This window comes from Chelonia mydas, chromosome 8, assembly GCF_015237465.2.
Source record: "Chelonia mydas isolate rCheMyd1 chromosome 8, rCheMyd1.pri.v2, whole genome shotgun sequence".
Taxonomy (NCBI): domain Eukaryota; kingdom Metazoa; phylum Chordata; order Testudines; family Cheloniidae; genus Chelonia; species Chelonia mydas.
Window position 1 is genome coordinate 101163156 of NC_057854.1, and position 18182 is coordinate 101181337.

Here is an 18182-nt window from a genome sequence, read left to right on the forward strand (position 1 = left end):
AAAGCTCCTGAGGGCGCTCATTACCTAAGAGACAGCAAAATACCAATCTGCTTGGGGCAAATAACGCTGCTAATGTTCCTCTAGACTCTTCAATTTGCCCGAGGGCAGAGGGCTAGAATTAAATTCATTTTTCCAATCACCATTTCAGCGCTAGAAACAAGAGCTGCTCGGAAAAACTTTGGGGGAACGATTCTGTCAAAACGGAATCGCTTTGCGAAACTGACACCATTTCGCTGAAAGTTCAATTCGGAGGGGGAAAATGCAGGGGGAAAGGTTTTGACAACATTGAGACGTCCCGTTTTTACATTTCTGGAACAAAAATATTTACATGTTTTCCTTTCAAAATGGCTTTTTGTTTCCAATTGTTTTATTTGGTGCTATATGTTCTCCTAGAACACTTCCCAAAAGTTTTAAACCGAAACACGTTTTGATCGTGTCAAAAATAAAACCATCTGACCTATCCAAAAATAGCTTTTTTCAGAAGTTTCCTTTGCCAAGAATTTCCAAATGTTGGGGGTTGAGCTGGAGCTAAGCCGGATTTGGAAACCTCAAAATCCTCCGCGAACTGGAATTTCCATTCACCGTTTCTACTAGAAACGGCCAGAATGCCTTCCAACTAGATCAACTCCAGACAACGATCATGGTACGTTTCCTGGTTACTTATGGGCAAATGGGAGTTCCCCCCAAACCAAAGGCTCCCCCACTGTACCCACACATTGCTCCCAGCCTGGGCCCAGCTAGGCTTGCATGTCAGAATGCAGAGTGAAGGGAAGAGTTAGGGTGAGTGGTCTGTCATCACGGTGATGAGCACGGTGTAAATACCTAGAGGCTGGAGGTAAGCCTAGCTAAGGGATGGTGCATACCGTGTCTGGATGCAGAGGGCAGAATGATGAAACAGCGCCCCTTCCCTGCTGCTATGTCGTGTGTAACCTGGCTGCTGTGTTAGGAATTTCTGCTGTTCAACTTCCTGGGTCAAAATCGCCCCCTTTTCTGGGGAGGAGAGGAAGAAAAGCAGGCCATATTTTGTGCCTGTTTTAGGAGGGTTATTGTTTATTAAGCAGGCTATTCACATTGACAGTGGTTTTATTAACAGCACTGGCCAACCCTGCTCCTGGAGCGCATCCTGACCTGTGTTTCCTCCCTCCCCCAGGGTACCGGCTCGCTACCCAGCCGTCAGAGCAGAGGTGCCCATGTGCTGACATGCAACATGGCAAAGGAAGCATTAGTTGGCACAACATGGATAAATAAAGCAGGGTGCCCCCTTCCCCGGCAATGGGCCGCCACTGCTTTCAGGTGCTTCGCTGGTTATATGGGAAACGAAGGTAGCTGTGTGTACACGCGACGTGTGTGGATGGCAGCAAACCAGGAGAGGCTGGGAAGGGCAGAGACAGACAGACAGCCTCTTGGGATGGGTCATTATGGAGTCAGTCTTTTCTCTGCCCCAGCGCTGGTCCCGGGGATGCGATACAGGAAGCTTCAGGACTGCCGGGTTTTGTCACTGTGGTTTCCCGAGGCCAAGGTGGCCTTTCGGTCGCCCATCCCCTTCCCATGAATTTCAGTTTTGTTCCGCTTTTGGCCAGTCCACGTACAACCCAGCCCTGAGGATCCAGCCTTGCTGCTGTGGGGAAATAAGCGAGATGTGGATCAGCTGCACTGGGAAGATGCGTTTTAACCACACACAAAAAAGCCAAACCACCACAAATGAAGGTCAGGGCTTGGTAGTGAATTAATATTAAGAGCGATATCCAAGGTGCGGCTGCCAAATCCTGGAGGGCTCAACGGAAGAGGAGTCAGAATTCCCAGTCGTTCAGGTGGTGCCATCCCGGGCTGAGTGCCTTAGGAACCTGGCAATCCGGGTGAAATATGGGCACTGCTTCTGGGCATGAGGACAGCGGGCAGCCATTGCGCTCACAGATTCCTGGGCTGAGCATAAGCAGGTCTCGAGTGCGTTCAGCAATCCCGTCGCCCTTACATGGGTCAAGGAAGGGACAATGCTATGTCGGAACCCGCTTCTCCTTTTCTCCAGTTGCCGAAATTTACACTGCCGGGATTACCCGTCCCTTACACTTGCAGGGGGCCTGGAACAATTTGTATAATGAGGTGCTGAGAGCCATTGAACCAAACCGTAACCCCTGGATATAATGGAAACCACTTCAAACCAGTTTCAGCACACTTGTGTTTACACTGCCTCCCGTGGAAGTGCTCTGGATTTGCAGCAGCATCAGGGAAAGGGAATCAGGCCTGCAGGGTTCTTCCGGACCGCGATTCAGACCGTTGGGATGAACCTCCCAAGCCAAGCCACGTTCAGCACAGAAAGAGAAGGACAAAGACCGGGTACGCCAGGCAGAGGGTCTTTCTGCCTCGCCAATTGATTTGGTGTTCAGCGTCGGTCTGCACCAAAGGGGTGCGGCAACGGTTGGGTTGGGCTTGAAACAGTCACAAAGAGAGACCTACAGCGGGTTAGATGGTCTCATGTCTCCTTTAAATTATCACCCCATTTGCCTTGCAGGTATGGGCTGCTAGGTCCCCAACTCCTGGTTATCCACGCCTAGGTTATGACTGGGGCAGGTTTCCATCTCAAGATGCAATGCAAAGTTGTAGGCCAACCAATGTCCAGACTCAACTTCTACCCAAAACGGAGAGGCGTTTGGAAACATGAAGAAAACTGGTTTAAAACGCAGTTCCGATGGAACGTGCCCACATAACAATGGCACAAAGCAGCTCCTTGGGTGGCTTCGGATTCGCACTGGTTGATTTTAATGACAAAAAAGTTTTAATCACTTTTCTGCTTTCAGTCCTGGAATAAACCCACCCCGGCTCGGGAAGAACGACCTAGGTGTGCCAGGGCGAACCTGTCAATTGTACCTGCTTGCGTCTGCAGTGCAATTCGGCTGAGCCAGACAGACTGGACGGGAGGCGAAGCTGGACTTACAGATCCCCGGGCAAGGTTGGGGGCTGGGCAGTTACAAATTTGATCTGACCCGATACGCACGGGGGGGATTCTGTGCCCTGCCAAGAGGTGCTGCCGAGAACCTGCCGCCCAGAGGGGTGTTCTCGAGACTTTTAAGCCACCTTTGCACCCTGATCATAGAATCATAGAAGATTAGGGTTGGAAGAGACCTCAGGAGGTATCTAGTCCAACCCCCTGCTCAAAGCAGGACCAACCCCAACTAAATCATCCCAGCCAGGGCTTTGTCAAGCCGGGCCTTAAAAACCTCTCAGGCTGGAGATTCCACCACCACCCTAGGTAACCCATTCCCGTGCTTCACCACCTTCCTAGTGAAATAGTGTTTCCTAATATCCAATCCAGACTTCCCCCACTGCAACTTGAGACCATTGCTCCTTGTTCGGTCATCTGCCACCACTGAGAACAGCCGAGCTCCATCCTCTTTGGACCTCCCCCTTCAGGTAGTTGAAGGCTGCTATCAAATCCCCCCTCACTCTTCTCTTCTGAAGACTAAACAATCCCAGTTCCCTCAGTCTCTCCTCATAAGTCATGTGCCCCAGATCCCTGATCATTTCCGTTGTGGACTCTCTCTAATTTGTCCACATCTCTTCTGCAGTGGGGGGCCCAAAACTGGACGCAATACTCCTGATGTGGCCTCACCAGTGCCGAATAGAGGGGAATAATCACTTCCCTCATCTGCTGGCAATGCTCCTACTCATGCAGCCCAACATGCCCGGCTGCATTCTTATCTTGGGCTGGTCTAGGGCCCCTATAACATAGGCACTCCTGGGGGCCTGTTTAAGTTACAGCCGCCTCCCCAGGCTGTCCCATGGTCCGCAGCACTGCCTAGAATCCACCCCCAAAGTCCACTTTGAGCCCCCCTCCCAGCATGCCCCCTGCGCCAGGGCTTGCAGCAGAGTCCTTGGAGGGCAGCCCTACGGTTGTTCTCCGCAGTGCCTGCCCCTGGGGAAATCCCCACCTGACTCCAACTGGGGCTTTTAGGGGCCCTTTAGGCCCCCCCAGCCCTCTCACCTGGTTTCGAGGGGCAGCAGTGGGGCGGTGAGGATAGGAGCGGGGCGGGGCAGCAGGCGTAGAAAAGGAAAACGTAGAGGCTCTAGAAACAACCCAGATGCGTCGTTGAAACATGGGGCTCCCTCTCTACAACCACTCCGCTGCCCTGGCCCAGTCCTCCAGTGAGGTCATGCCCAGCCCGTGACATCCCCGCCCCAGCCATGGCAAAGGCTGCAAGGCCCCAAGTGCTGACACGCCCCGCTCCAACAGGCTCTGTCTGCAGGACCTCCATGCTCCCCGGGCTGGGCTCCGTCTGCCTCCTGGTGCAGCACTACTGGCCCGTCAGTAAACGCCTGCTCCGGCCAGGTAGGTAGCGTATTGGCCCATTTTGCAGAAGGGTAAACTGAGGCATGGCAAAGTTAAGGGGCTAATGTCCCAGTCGGAGGCAGAGCCAGGAATAGACCCATGCTCTAATCACTCCACCACCCTCCCTTCCTTAAACCCAGGGTGACGGCTGACCGCAGGATCGAACCAATGGAGAAGAGCTCTCTATCCTGCGCTAGCGTCTGCACTAATAAAAGCGGGGTGAGCCCCAAGTGCCTTTATGGGAGGTGCAGCCTTGCTCCTCCCGTTACCCCCCTAGTGCGATCGCCCCTCTTCACGATTCAGGAGAAGTCCAACTTCCCGCCGTGCAGCGCCACGGTCTGGCATTGCGCAGGTCCCACGCCGACCCCGAGGGAAACGTCACGTTGCAAAGGGGACGCCGTGGGGAGCGCCGCAGGCTGATCCCACCGGTGCTCGTGGGGAATTTTGAGGAAGCCCAGTGCAGCCAGTTTGGTCTCCCCCTCCGTACGCCGAGTGCTTATCTGGGCGAGGATCGGCCGGGCGGGCGCGGAGGATTCCACGCGGCCCCTCGCGAGCTGGGTTCCAGAGGCTACAAGAAGGTCACATCGTCCTGCGACTGCACCCAGCGCCAGTGGGCGTCGTACTCCAGGTGGAGTTTGCCCTTGAGCTTGCAGGGCTCACAGTCGACTTGGCCGTTCCTCCAGGCCGTCCGAGCCGGGCTGCTCTTGCTCAGCCTCTCCCCCTTGGCCTCTTTACTGGGTTCCAAAGCAGGAGCCTGTCTGCCCAAGAAGCCGTTGGCCACCTGGGGCGGCTGAGGGCCAGCGGGCTGCTTTGCTGCTCTGGCTGAGTCCCTGGTGCTCTGCTCCTGGGCAGGCCGGGCCAAGGAATGGTCCATCCGGAGCCACTCCGGGTCCGCTTTGCATTTGTCCTGCGGGCTGCCTGGCTTACTGGGCAGGCCCCTGTCTGGGTCGCTCCTGGACCAGTCCTGCTCCAGCCTGGCCGGTGGGATGCCTGGTCTGCCCGGCGTGGAGGACAGGACAGGCTCCATGGCGCCCTGGCTGTACTCGTCCATCTCGTCAGCCAGCGTGTCCAGGTAGCTGCCAACGGAGATGCTGTCCAGCTTCTCACTGGGGTCCTGCAGGCTGGTCCAGCTGCCCCGGCGCGAGGTCTCCTGGCTCTCCACCAAGCTGTACTGGCTGCTGGCCAAGCTGCTGCAGTGGCTGGTCAGGGTCCCCTTCTCCTCCAGGAGCCACTTCACGGCCTCGATGCCCTCGTTCACCACCACCAGCTGCTGCAGGATCTTGACGTCGATAGCTCGCAGGTAGGCCTGGGTGGGGAGACAAAGGGAACACGGGTCAGCCTATACCCCGGAGTCTCCCCAAGGGCGCTCGCCGGGAGAGCCACTCCCACACTCTGGAATTAGAGCAAAGCATTACAGGCCTCAGGATGCTAGGCTGGGATGTGCCCCCGGCAGAGAACAGAGAGACGGAGGAGCCACCAAAGCCCTTCCAGTGGCAGGGCATGGATTGACAAGATGCCAGCCTCGTGGGGGCCCACAGACCCCTCTTCTGGCCTTCTCTGCTACCGTCCACTGGGCCCACTCCTCCTCTCACCCTGGCGCGAGCCGGGTGCCGCTTGACTGGGGCTACACGGCTGTCCAGGCAGGGTGAGCACAAGGAGGGGCAGGCCTCGCATCGATCCCGTATCGAGGGTATCCTCCATGCCGTGCAAGGCACAAGGAAAGACAGTCCGTGCCCCTGAGAGCTTATTGTCAGAGACGGCCAACCGAAAGCCACTTAGTCCTACTGTGCCTCAGTTTCCCATCTCTACAAAGGGGATAACAGCATAGCCCTACCTCACAGGGCTGCTGGGAGGGGGACAAATACATCACAGGCTGGGAGGCACTCAAATATGACAGGGATGGGAGCCATAGATATACAGAGCAGCTAAATCCATCTCCGCCCGCTCCTCTCGAATCCACAGGCAATTTGGCCGCTCCAGCCCCCAGCAGAGCTGGCAGGATGGTGTGGAGACGGGCCCAGCCTGTTGGAACTGGCAACCCCCAGGAGCCTTGCCAAACCCCACAGGTTCCTACAGATCACCACCTCCTCTGGCCTCCCTGGCAGTGGTGCCTGCGGGCGCCCCACCTGGACAAGTGCAGTCAGCTTTGACACTGGAGGGGTCTCCCTGAAAGAGGGGGATGGGAAGGGGAGTGCTGTAGCCGTTCTTTTCATACCCCCAGAGCGGAATGTAGAGCAGCTCAAAGGCTGCTCTAACCTACCCTGGAGGATCTGAGAACATTGGAAGCTCAAGGGGATCATAAAGCCACCCTCCTGCCTCCATTCCTATGCTTATGGTGGGGATGGAGAAACAGACAACGGGGCCCTTGGAGGAACTTTTGGATGTGGGCTCGGAGAGCAACCAAGGAAGGGCTGTTAGCACTGGCCTGGGCCTAGTGAGCTCAAGCTCTGTCTCCCACAATCCCAAAGGGCAGCCGCACCCTGCCTCCTCCTGCTCCTCAAATCGCCACCCCTGGGGCCAAATTCGGCTTTCTGACACTGGCGTAACTGCACCAGGGGGAGTCACTCCAGAGTTACCCTGGCTGGACTCAAGAGTATAATTCCCCTCGGACGCGCTAGGCTCCTGCCTCCCCCGAACCACTCATGCCACCCCACATCTCAATTGGGAGCAGGGCATGGAGTGACGGGCCAGGGGAAGACGCAGCTTGGCGGGCGGGAGGGGAGCGTGGGCTCTCCCCACATGGTCACAGACCAGAAAATAAATGCACGCTCAGTCAGCTGCCCTTTGGGAGCAGCCGGGGTGCCGAGAGAAGAGCCGGGCGGCGAGGAGGCCTTGCAGGAGCGGACAAATAGCTGTGTGCAAGGGGGCTGGGGAGATTGCTTGCCTCCCACCACCGCCCAGATCTGGATCAGCCCCAGCGGCCTGCTGGCCGGCTCTGCCGTCGGATTGGCTTTCGGGGGGGATGCGCCGACGGGAGGGGGCGCTCGGAGTCTGCGGCGCCGGAGGCCAGTGCGGGAGCTAGATGGAGAGAGTCGGATGGGCAGCAGACGGGACCCGCTGCAGCTTTGAGGCCCCCGGCTCGATTCCCCCGCTGCTGCGAGCGCGGCACACGTCCAGCCCATTGAACTGGGAACGCTGGCCCAGCCCAAAGCCCTCTTTGGCGGGGGGGAGGCGTCTCCCACAGTGGCCCCTTCTCTGTTGGGGAGCAGCCCAGGTGAAAGCAGCACCCCCTTCCATAGGGCCAGCTGCCCCAGACGCAGCATGTGGTGTGTGGACAGGAGGGGGCGATCACACGCACACCCCAGACACCATCCCTCCGTGCCCAGGCCCTGGCACGACGGCACCGTGCTGCCTTGCAGAGATGTTGAAGACAGGCAGCCGTCCTAAGAGTCCCGTGGCATTTTCCACTTGGGCATGGGGGTGTTCACCCCCCACGGGTTGAGGCCTATTTGGCCTTTATCTGCCTCTAGCCCCCCCCCCCCCCGCCCCCGCATCAGCTTATTAGCCCTCTTTACCTCCTGTCCTCACCCGCCGCAGGAGGGCGCGATGCTTTGGTCACTTCCCTGGTCTTGGCTGGTGCAACTAGGCTGTAATGTAACACCAGGAATAGCTTCCTCCAAGCAGCGGGTGGGGGCATGGGTGTGCGCGTCCGTCCCTACCGCCCCCTGCTGCAGGGGACAGCCCTGCTGTGTGTGTGTGTGGGGGGGTCTGTCTGTCTGTCTCTACACCCCTCCCACCCCCCGCTGGAGGAGACAGCCCTGCTGTGTGTGTGTGTGGGGGGGGTCTGTCTGTCTCTACACCCCTCCCACCCCCCGCTGGAGGAGACAGCCCTGCTGTGTGTGTGTGGGGGGGGGGGCGTCCTCTGCCTGTCTGTCCCTATGGCCCCTGCTGGAGGGGACAACCCAGCTGGGGGGTGGGGGGGAATGTCTGTCTCTACACCCCTCCCACCCCCCCGCTGGAGGGGATAGCCCCGCTGTGTGTGTGGGGGGCAGGGGTGTCTGTCTGTCCATCCCTACCGCCCCCTGCTGCAGGGGACAGCCCTGCTCGGGGGGTGGGGGAGATGACATTTTAACTAGGGCCTTAAACTTCCAACAGCGTACGGGAGCAGAGGGAGGGAGGCTGGGGGGCAGGGTACGACCCAGAGGACGTGACAAGGGCGAGGCGGGGGCCGGGGGAGGGCGCGCCCTGCTATTTGAAAGGCCATGCTTTGAATTGCTGAGGCGGGCCAATTGAGGGCTGGGGCCAGGCCCGCTGCAGCATCAACCGTTGCTACAACATCTGGCTCGCGGACAGAAATCCCGTCCTGCCAAGACATTCCTGGCCGTACGCCCCGCTCCCTGCCAAACGCGGCTCTGCTTCCCCGGCGTGGGCCGGAAACCCGCAGCCGGGCAGGGGGGTAAAGCAAAGCTAGAAGAGGTCTGGGGCGGGGGGACTGGCTGAGGAGGCCTTCTTGGAAGATCAAATCAGGCTGGGTGCGGCCGAGCACTGACCCAAGCTGGACACGGCCCGGAGGGGCGTGAGTGCCAAGGCAGGAGAGGAAGTGTGGCTAAGGATGAATCCTCCCCCTGTGCCCCAGCACCCCCAACGCAGTGGTTCTCAATCTATTTATCATTGTGGGCCGCATACGCAGCCCCCGGTGTGTTACCTGGGCTGCAGGCTGAGAACCACGGCGCCCCCCATAGTGCCCTGTGCCCAGCACCCCCCGCCCAGAGACCCCTCCACGGAGCAGGGCCAGGAGCAGAGCCCTGGGCGTGGGGCCTGGCAGTCGGAGTCTGCACCCCAGAGCCAGGCAGCCAGACCCAGCGGCGCGGGGCCGGACCCCACACCCCATGCCGCGGGGCCAGGCACCCGCATGCCGAATCCCGCCGTGCAGGGCCAGGCAGCCTAAAACCTGGGGGTGCTGCAGCACCCCCCCAACCCCTACAACTCACCGCCCCCACCCCCTCACTGTCCAGAGCACCACCACCCCAAAACCTGCCCAGAGACCCACTCTCCTGCCCCCCTCACCCGCCCCCTGCTGGCAGGAGCACTCCCGCAGGCTGCCAGACGCCATCTCCCCTTCAGCCAGCCCCTTTCAGATCCCGGTGGAAAATTTTGAATTTTTTTTAGCACACAGCTGGGCGGCAGCTGTGTGCTAATTACGCCATGAACTGCTGCCCTAAAGGGACGGGTGGAAACCCCACCACACAGACTAAAACGCTCCTCTCCCCAGCTGCCTACCAAAAGCTAGTCACAGGCGAGGCGAGCGGTGTGCTGGACTGCAGCTAGCAGTGGTTTCCCTGTCTCCGGGTCCTTCCCGTATCCACCTGGTGGCTCTCGGCTTCTCCTTAGATTGTAAGGTCCTTGGGGCAGGGACCGGCTCCTTGGCAGCTGCTTGGATAAGCCCAGGCGCGATAATGATCATGGGAGCGTTTGGACCCAGGCCGCACAGGGATTCGGGGAACAGGCTGGAAGAGGCAATCCCGCATTGGGACGGGGTGGATGAGCGAACGCAGAGCTTCCCAAATGCAGCGGTGCACTGGCTCAAGATGCTCTGTCCCCCCTTCCAAGAGATTGGGGCCTAGGGCCAGCCAACCCTGTTCCACGATACGGCCCATTTAAGGACGCTGGTGCTTAGTGGGGTCAGGTGTTAATCTGGGAGCTACCTCCAGAACAGGAGAAAACCCAGCAGGTAGGGGCCTCCCAGGAGGACAGAGAGCGCACCTTGAGGTGGAGGACGATGGGTACAGGGGAGCCCCGGGCTAGGGAAGCCTGCCTGCATCACTACACAGTGGCACAAAGGGAAGCCGGGGAATCCCTTGGCCAGGAGGAAGGAGTTGTGAGCCCAGGGCAGGAGACCTGTGGGAAAGCCGCTCCCAGAGCTGAGGTGGGACTGCCAGGGCTCCCTGCCTCCGGGGGAACTGGGAACCTACAGCCTTGGAATGAGGGTGAATTGGAGCTGAAGCTGCCTGGGGACCGGGGAAAGCACCCCCCTTCTAGCCTAAACTCCCCACCTCTCAACCCCACCTAAGCCCTCCCCGCCCCGTTACACAGACACACACACCCCCACCCAACCCCCAGAGCCCTCTGCTCTCCAGCCAGACCCGGCCCTCATTAGATCACAGGGAGGGGCAATGGCTTTCCCCAAACTCAAAACTTTTGGGGCTTCAAAAAGTTTCCCATTCTCCATCGGCACAAACTGGAGCCCTTGTAAAGGTTTTCTTGAAAACCCAGCAAGAGACCCCCCACCCACCCCCGAATAGCCAGTGCCGGGGGAAATCACTGGGCTGTGCGAGACCTGGATCGGGCTATTGGCGATTCCAGGGTAGGCCTTTCTCAATCTCGCCTGTCAAAGCCGTTCCACTGGGTATGTATAAATATTCGTCGTGCTGGGTCTTGAACCTGGCTCACCCACATCCCAGCTGACTGCGCTGGCTAGCAGGCTGGGGGGAGGGGGGGGGGGGTTGACCAGAAACTCCACCCTGGCCCCGAGGAATCTCTCTCAAGGAAAGGTTCCGCGAAACTGGCGCATTCTTGCAAAAAGATTTGGTTTTGACAAATCCAAAAAAAAGTGGGTCAAAAAATTCCCAACTAGCCCTAAGGCACATGTCCTCCAACCCTCCCACCTGTCCCAGCCCACCTCGCTCCTCTTCTCATTTCTCCCCAGATACATCCCCACCAGCCCAATTCAATGTACTGATCTTGGGGTCCCTAAATAAGGTAACCCTATGGAGGCCTAAAAGAAATGGACACTAAAAGGAGATGTTTGCATGTCATCCTTCAACCAGCCATTATTTCAGCAAGTGGGATGTGAGCCAATCAAGTTTGGGAACTGCTGACTTAATGCATCTTTTTTTCCTCTCTGGGCACGTCTACCCTGCAAAGAAAATCCCCTGGCACCGAGTCTCAGAGCCCGGTCCAACTGACTCGGGCTCAGGGGGCTGCAGGACTAAAAATAGCCGTGTAGACGTCCCAGCTTGGGCTGGAACCTGGGCTCGACCCTCCCCCGCGCCGGGTTTCGGAGCCCAGGCCGAGATGTCTACAGTGCTCTTTATAGCCCCCTAGCTCCAGTCCCGCAACCGACCTGGGCTCTGAGACTTGGCACTACAGTGGATTTGCTATGCAGTGCAGAGGTACCCGCTGCCTCCATATTTACCATCCTCCTTCCCCGCTCTTCTCTCACTGTCTCCCCACAAGAGTGGCCTAAAACACAGCACCCTCGTGCCCACACCTGGGACCACAACCCCTGCCCACAAGCCAACGGTGGTCGCGTCCTGGCAACAGAGCGACCCCCCTCGTCTCCAGCGACTGAGCTTAGCCACATGGCTGCTACCTTACTCATGCCCACCTCAGCTCCGGTAGGAGGAGAATGGGGGGCGAGGGGAATCCGGTCGGAAACGTCCCTCTAGAGTTTCCTTTGAGCGCTCAACAGGACTGGCCTGGGGCTCCATGTTCCACGCTGTGGTGGAGGAGGGGGCAGCGTGACTGATCTGTGAGCTTGTGCTTGACCCCAAGGGCCTGTCTTGACAGACCTCAGCAAGGGGAAGCAACAGATGGAGGAATCAGGGCTAAGGAAACATTGTCCAGGAAGTGTTCACAGGCCTCCGGAAAATACAGAACAAATGGCCTCTCCACAGGTCTCCAGCACATTGCACCCGACTCCCATTGTTCCCTTTAAAAGACCCACAGCTGGTGTTCTTTAGAGAGCCGCTGCTGTCATACAGCAGGATTTCCAAGATGTGGGGTGCATGGGGGGCTAGCAGAGCCGCTGCTGTCACACAGCAGGATTTCCAAGATGTGGGGTGCATGGGGGGCTAGCAGAGCCGCTGCTGTCACACAGCAGGATTTCCAAGATGTGGGGTGCATGGGGGGCTAGCAGAGGCGGGGAGGGGCACAGATGGACCTCTTTACTGTTCCCCAGAGTCTCAGCTGGTACTTGAAATGCAAAGTCTCTAGCTGCTATGGTGGTGAAGACCACTCTTCCAACGGGAGCCAAGTGTAACCGCTGCAGCGATGTTTGCAGATAGCCCGACACACTGGCTCCCAGAGGTGTGAACTGCGCCCCATGCTAGCCATTTACATGTCAACATTGCTGACTATTTCACTGCTCATCAGGGCATGCGAGGAAGGGTGAGATGCTGAAGATCTACACCAATCTTTCCCGAAGTGGAGGAGCGCGGGGGCAGGCTTCGGGACTACATGAATCCCTGTCTTAGAACGCGCCGTTCCAGTCTGGACCAAGCACCAGATTCGATACACAGCAGCCTAGATCTCTTTGCCACGGGTTCAAACACGAGCATGTTGATTCTTCGCCCCGGCCCCTGAATCTTCACCCTAGCCCAGCTCCCTGCTCGGCCCAGCTTTGGTCTCTAACAACCAGGTGAAGCAAAATATCCCCCATGGGATTATTGCTAAGTATGGCAGAATGCTTTTGAATATCAGCTGTCAGGTATCAGTGGCTCCTTTAATCACCCTCCCCTCCGGGAATTCATGCATCTATTGACGTTTTTGTCTGCGATTTTGCTGCGACATGATCCACACAGATTAAAGAGCTTGGGAAAACCGAGTATGCACAGAGCGGATCTCTGCAGATTCAGAAGAAGGGAGTTGACACTTATATGGATCTGGACAACAGCCGCAAGTTATATCAGGCAGAATGAAAAATTACAAGGCAGAGCTATAAACCAGTTCCCTGCTTTACTCCAGATTCATTTCCTCTCCCTGTGTCTCAGTGCCCTACCTGAGAAATAGGTATAACAATTGCCCTGCCTCACAGGGGGGCTGTGAAGCTAGGTGAAAACCTAGATCCTGCAGCAATGGTGAGCTCGGTAAGTACCAAAGGTAGCCAGAATCCCCCTGGGTTTATGCAGCCAATGAAATGAAATGTGAAACTGACCAGTTGGTAAACAGCAGCAATGGTGAAAAATAGGTTTTTAATAGATCTCCATTCTCATGATCCAAGGCGCTGTCAGCAACACAGATGAGGAAATTAGTTTGTAAACATAGCTGGGCTTTTGTTGATGGTGCCTCTTTAAGAGGAACCAGTGGTTTGAAGCAAGTTGCGCTGGCTTTCCCTGCGGTAGGAGGTACTTTGTCACTATCACCAGCCATGCACCCGGTCAGTGGCAGGGAAAGGAGGCTAAACGGGCGTGCGTTTTGAGCAGAAGGTTAAAAGCGGTTCAAAGCAGATGCCACCCGCACGTGAACCCAGTCAAACATAACGAAGGCGTGAAAGGTGAAAATATGCTGGTGTTCCCCTAGTGCTTAAGATCCCTCGTCTTGCACTCAAGATCCTATTGTGGCAGGCACTGTGCAGACCCAGAAGCGTCCCTGCCCTCCCTCACCAGGGCGGTGGGATAGGTCAGTCCATGCAACACCTTCAGTGCTTGGTCTCTCCGCCAGCAAGGATGTTTAAATGACACCATAATTCCCGTTAGCTGCTGCCAAGGCAAGGGGGGCTCCCCACTGCTAAGCATGTTGACCCAACTGGCTCCCCCCCCCCACCCCATTTCAAACTCCCCGCTTTGGTTTGCAACTTTAACAAGAAGTGGAGAGCGGGGCTGATGCACGGGGAGCTTAGTGCCTGGGTGAGCCAGGGTGGCGGTTTCTTCACAGCATAATGGCGAGGCAAGATTTATCGACTCAGAGACCCGGCTCTCTCAAAGCCGCAGCAGGCTGTCTGTCCCCCCAAACGTGGCATGTGAAAGAGGATCAGTCAGGATACAACAAAACAGGCCCTGAGCATTCCTTGGTACAGCAGGGAGGAATTTGGCCCGCTACCTAAAAATCCTCCCACGTTACTAGTAATACCTTAGATTTTTAAAGCTGAAAGGATATTGTACGTTTTCCCCTGAGGGTTTCTTTTTAGTTTCCATGTGCTAGCACAGGAACGAGGAGTTTGGGTTGGAGGCCATTTGGGGGAATGGTTAATACTGATCATTAGCGCTTGGGCCCTTTTGGATCCAAATCCCAAGTTTCCCCAGAGATCAATGAAGGGGAGAGGTTTCAAATTCAGGTTTCTGGTTCCAGATCGCATCTGCTAATATACCCAACATACACAGCTGTTATCACAATGCACGTCAGAAACCTGCGGCCGTAAAACTCCACTCACATGCAGCTGCTTCTGGGGTGGAGAGCAGCAGCCAGACATCTTACAACAGGAGTATTTCTCTCAGGCAGCACATTTACATCCCAGGGTTAGTACTTTGGAAGGGCGACTTCTCTGGATGCTGCAGGGAGCCGTGGTGACTATTTTCCCTTCTATGCGAGTGCTGAGCGGATGCTCTTGCAAGGCGGTGGGGCCAGCGCATTGTTGGAAGCCGCGTCTTTCCGATGAGAGACAAACCTGAGGTCCTAACCCCTTGTAATCGTTAAAGAACTTCCACTAGAGTAAGGGGGTTGGAAATTGGCCAGTTCACTGCACCCAAAGGGGATCATTCACCCTCCCCCCTCTAAGCTCCCGCCGCCGGCTGTCTCCTAAGTCATCCAGCAGCTGAGCTGGGAGTCACTCGCCAGCTGTTTCCTTCCTGCCTTTTGCAGCGTTAGGGCTCTGCGCAGAACACAGCTGACGGTGCGGGAGGCAGAACAGAGGCCAGCTGCCCCTTCCCAGAGGTAAGCAGGGTGAGAACATCTATCATCGACAGCGAAAAGAAGCGACTCAAAAAAGCAGCCGATACGTGGAAGGAGAAAGGTTATTTCCGCTAGCCCCCTTCTCTCTCCAGCATGAGATTTTAAAGATGAGTCAGTCTTGACTGTTCTTTTTGGGAAGAAAAACCTGCGTACCAAGGTTTGGCTGGATAATAATATTTTGCTCTTCTGTGCCCTCTTGTCTTCGAGGATCTCAAAGCACTTTACACTCTCGAGCCAAAAGTAGCCCCGGCCAAGCGCGCTATGCGGTAGGGGAATGTGACTGCATCCACATTATAGCAGGGGAAACTGAGTTACAGGCCAGATGAGAGACTTTTGCCTGAACAAGAAGCAAGTGGCAAAGCCGGCAACAGAGTCCACAAATCCTCTGCTTTAACACGAGCCACGGGTCAGAGTTGCAGGTGGGGAAACTGAGGCACAGAAAGAGCTGAAGTGACTTGGCCAAGAAATTCAGTGGACGAGCCAGGAAAGTCATCCAGCTCTCCTGAATCCCCGCCCTGTGGTTTAGCCACAAGACTTTGCTCCTTTCCGGAGGAGAAGTGTTTAAATGACAGGGAGAGCAGTAATATATATCTAGAGGCCCCTTTAAAATTTTTTGCTTTTGCGGCCCCGCTCCCCAGTCAATTAAAGTGTTCAGTTACCAATGTACCGATCAAACCAAATGCCCCACAAGCCTTACGCAAAAGCAGGAGCTGGTGCTAGTGGACACGCAGGACCCCGGGGAGGGATAGCTCAGTGGTTTAAGCATTGGCCTGCTAAACCCAGGGGTGTGAGTTCAATCCTTGAGGGGGCCATTTAGGGATTGGGGCAAAAATTGGGGATTGGCCCTGCTTTAAGCAGGGGGGTGGACTAGATGATCTCCCTGATATTCTAAGCTGCTGCTGTGTACTGATCCCCTTAGGAAAGGCAGCTCCTACCTGTGCTAACATCATCAGGGCTCAGCTAATCAGGGTAGTTGGTGTTTCCACCCAGAAGGCACTAGTCTAGCATGGGAGGGGGAGCCTGAGCCCGAGAGGCGCCGAGTGCCCGTAAGGTCAACGGAAAGGGAGCTCGCCGGTCATGTGTGAACAGCACAGGCTGGCTAACAACACCCGACCGCCTTCTGCCTCTCTGGGCCTGCAACTAAGCCAAGAGCTGAGAATTGCACCGGGGAGCTGGGAACTCCAGCCTGGGTCTGGCATCTCCTCGAACGTCCCCAGGCTCCGAGCTCAGAACCGGGTTATCGCCCACCCTAACCGACCTTCCCCCTGAGCCTCTAGGCTCTAGAGAGGAGAAGGGCCTAAGCACCCTGGTTATGGGCACAGCCGAAGATCAGTGACACACCCACACACCCGTCAGGGGGCAGACAGTGGGATTATTGTCCCCAAACTTCCCATGGGGCAGAGAAGAGGGGAGGATTCTGCCAAGAGGCAGAAGGGGAGTGAGGGGGTTGTGGCCCCAGGGCGAAGAGGAGAGGAGATGGGGGGGAGGAGGGGGCAGAATAAGGGGGAGGCTGTGGCCCCAGGGGCAGAGCAGGGGGAAACAGGGTCTGTGGCCCCAGGGAGGGGCTGTGGCCCCAAAGAGGAAGGGAAGAGAAGAGAAAAGGGGACACTGTAGCCCCAAGGGGGGGGGAAGGGAGATGGGAAGGGACATTTAGACCCTAGGATGTGGGGGGGGGAAAGATGGGGGGGCAAAGATGGGGCGGCTGTAGCCCCAGGAGGCAGGTGGTGGGGAATAGGGAGGGAGATTGGGTCCCCAGGGGATGGGGGACAGGTAGGGGGGAGGGAGATGGGAAGAGAGGTTGGCACCCCAGGGAGTGGGGAGAAGAGATAGGGAGCAGGTGGGGGGGAGTTGGGGGCTGGGCCCCCCCAGAGGTGGGGGGAAGACAGGGGGAAATGGGGAGGGAGATTGGGGTCCCAGGGGATGGGGGGGGGGGAATTGGGGGCTGTGCCCCACCCCCGGGGGGGGGCAGGCCAGGCAGGACCGAGAAAGGGCCAGTCACACTCACCAGTTCCAGCTTCAGCGCCTTGATCTTCCCGGCCAGCCCCCGGCGCTGCCCCCGGGCCGGGCTCTCCCCGAGCAGCGCGGCGGCCGGGTCCTCCCGCAGCCAGCGCACCAGCCCCTCGGGGGCCCGCCGCCCCACCTTGCTCTCCAGCTCCTTCAGGTCGGGGGGCAGCGGCTCGCCGCAGCCCGGCCCCTCCATCCCGCACGCGGCGGGGCCGGGCGAACCCCCAGCGGGGAGCCCCCCCCCAGTCCCCGGGCTCAGCAGGGGGGCAGCCCCCGCAACGCCGCCAGCTGCCCCCGGGCGCCCCGCATCGCGCCCGGGGGGCGAGCCCAGGACCCCCCGCCCCCGCCGCGGGGCTCCCCCCAGCTCCTGCCCCCCGACGGCTGGGGCGGCTTTAATGCAGCATCAGCCCCACGCAGGATCCCCCCCCCCCCTGGGGGTGCAAAGGCAGGAGCGGGGCCCTACAGCCGGGCTCCCCGCTCCAGGCAGCTCCCGGGGCGCCCGCGACCCCCGCGCCCTGTCGGATCCAGCCCCGGCCTCGCCTCTTCCACCTGCCCGACTGCAACCCGCCCGGCCGCTGCGGAGACTCCGCTCGCCACCCGCCCGCGGCCGTAAGGCCCCGCGTGCAGGCGCAGCTGCCTTATTTCTCCGAGTGGAGAGCAAGCGAAAAGAGGGGGCGGGGCGTAGCCCGCTGCGGACCAATCCTTGGCGCCGCAGGCAACGGGGGGATGGGGGAGACTCTAAAGGATGGGGGCACCTCAGAGCTGGCACCTCTTTTTTGGCTCCCATCCCCGGGACTGGGAAGGCTGTTAGCCCCAGCGGGGGAGGGAAAGGTTAGCCGGCCCCTTGGGGGTATTTGCGTGCCTAGGGGCTGGAACTAGGGGGGCTGCTGCACCCCCTGGCTTGAAGTGGTTTCCATCATCTACAGAGTTTACAGTTGGGTTCAGTGGCTCTCGGCACCCCCACTATGCAAGTTGTCCCAGTACCCCTGTTTGCCAGCCAGAGGAAGGCTGGGCCAATGGGCAGGGCATTAGCCTAGCGCTTGGCAGACCTGGGTTCAAGTCCCTGGTCTATCACCAGCTTCCTGGGTGACCTAAGCAAGCTCTCTAGGCCCAGGTCCTCGCCGGTATTGGGCTGGCAGCTGTCTGTCTCAAAAGGCAATGGTGTGAGTGCACCTCTGTTACAGTCTGGTGCTGCAGTGTCTCCAGTTTGAAGAAGGCGAAGGACGGACGGTCGTTCCTGAACTTT

General features: G+C 58.0%; 1 protein-coding gene across 2 annotated transcripts; it reads right to left on the minus strand.

Annotated features, from left to right (window-relative positions):
• Nucleotides 1–1030: 1030 nt before the first annotated feature.
• LURAP1 (leucine rich adaptor protein 1) lies at nt 1031–17537 on the minus strand. 2 transcript variants are annotated; one of them, XM_037907725.2, is made up of 2 exons: nt 16938–17537; nt 1031–5630 (listed from the first exon to the last, which is right to left on the minus strand). In XM_037907725.2, exons 1-2 carry the CDS (start codon nt 17130–17132, stop codon nt 4893–4895), a joined length of 933 nt encoding a protein of 310 aa, XP_037763653.1. In that variant the 5' UTR covers nt 17133–17537; the 3' UTR covers nt 1031–4892. The 2 variants fall into 2 exon arrangements, with proteins under 2 accessions (XP_037763653.1, XP_043377024.1); XM_043521089.1 differs by lacking the exon at nt 16938–17537 and adding an exon at nt 14415–14597.
• Nucleotides 17538–18182: the final 645 nt, after the last annotated feature.

Coding starts and splice junctions, on each gene's coding strand:
- LURAP1 (XM_037907725.2), bottom strand. CDS start 17,132: ATGGAGGGGCCGGGCTGCGGCGAGCCGCTGCCCCCCGACCTGAAGGAG. Junction 5,631..16,937: donor AGGCGCTGAAGCTGGAACTG/GTGAGTGTGACT, acceptor CTCCCCACCCAG/GCCTACCTGCGAGCTATCGA.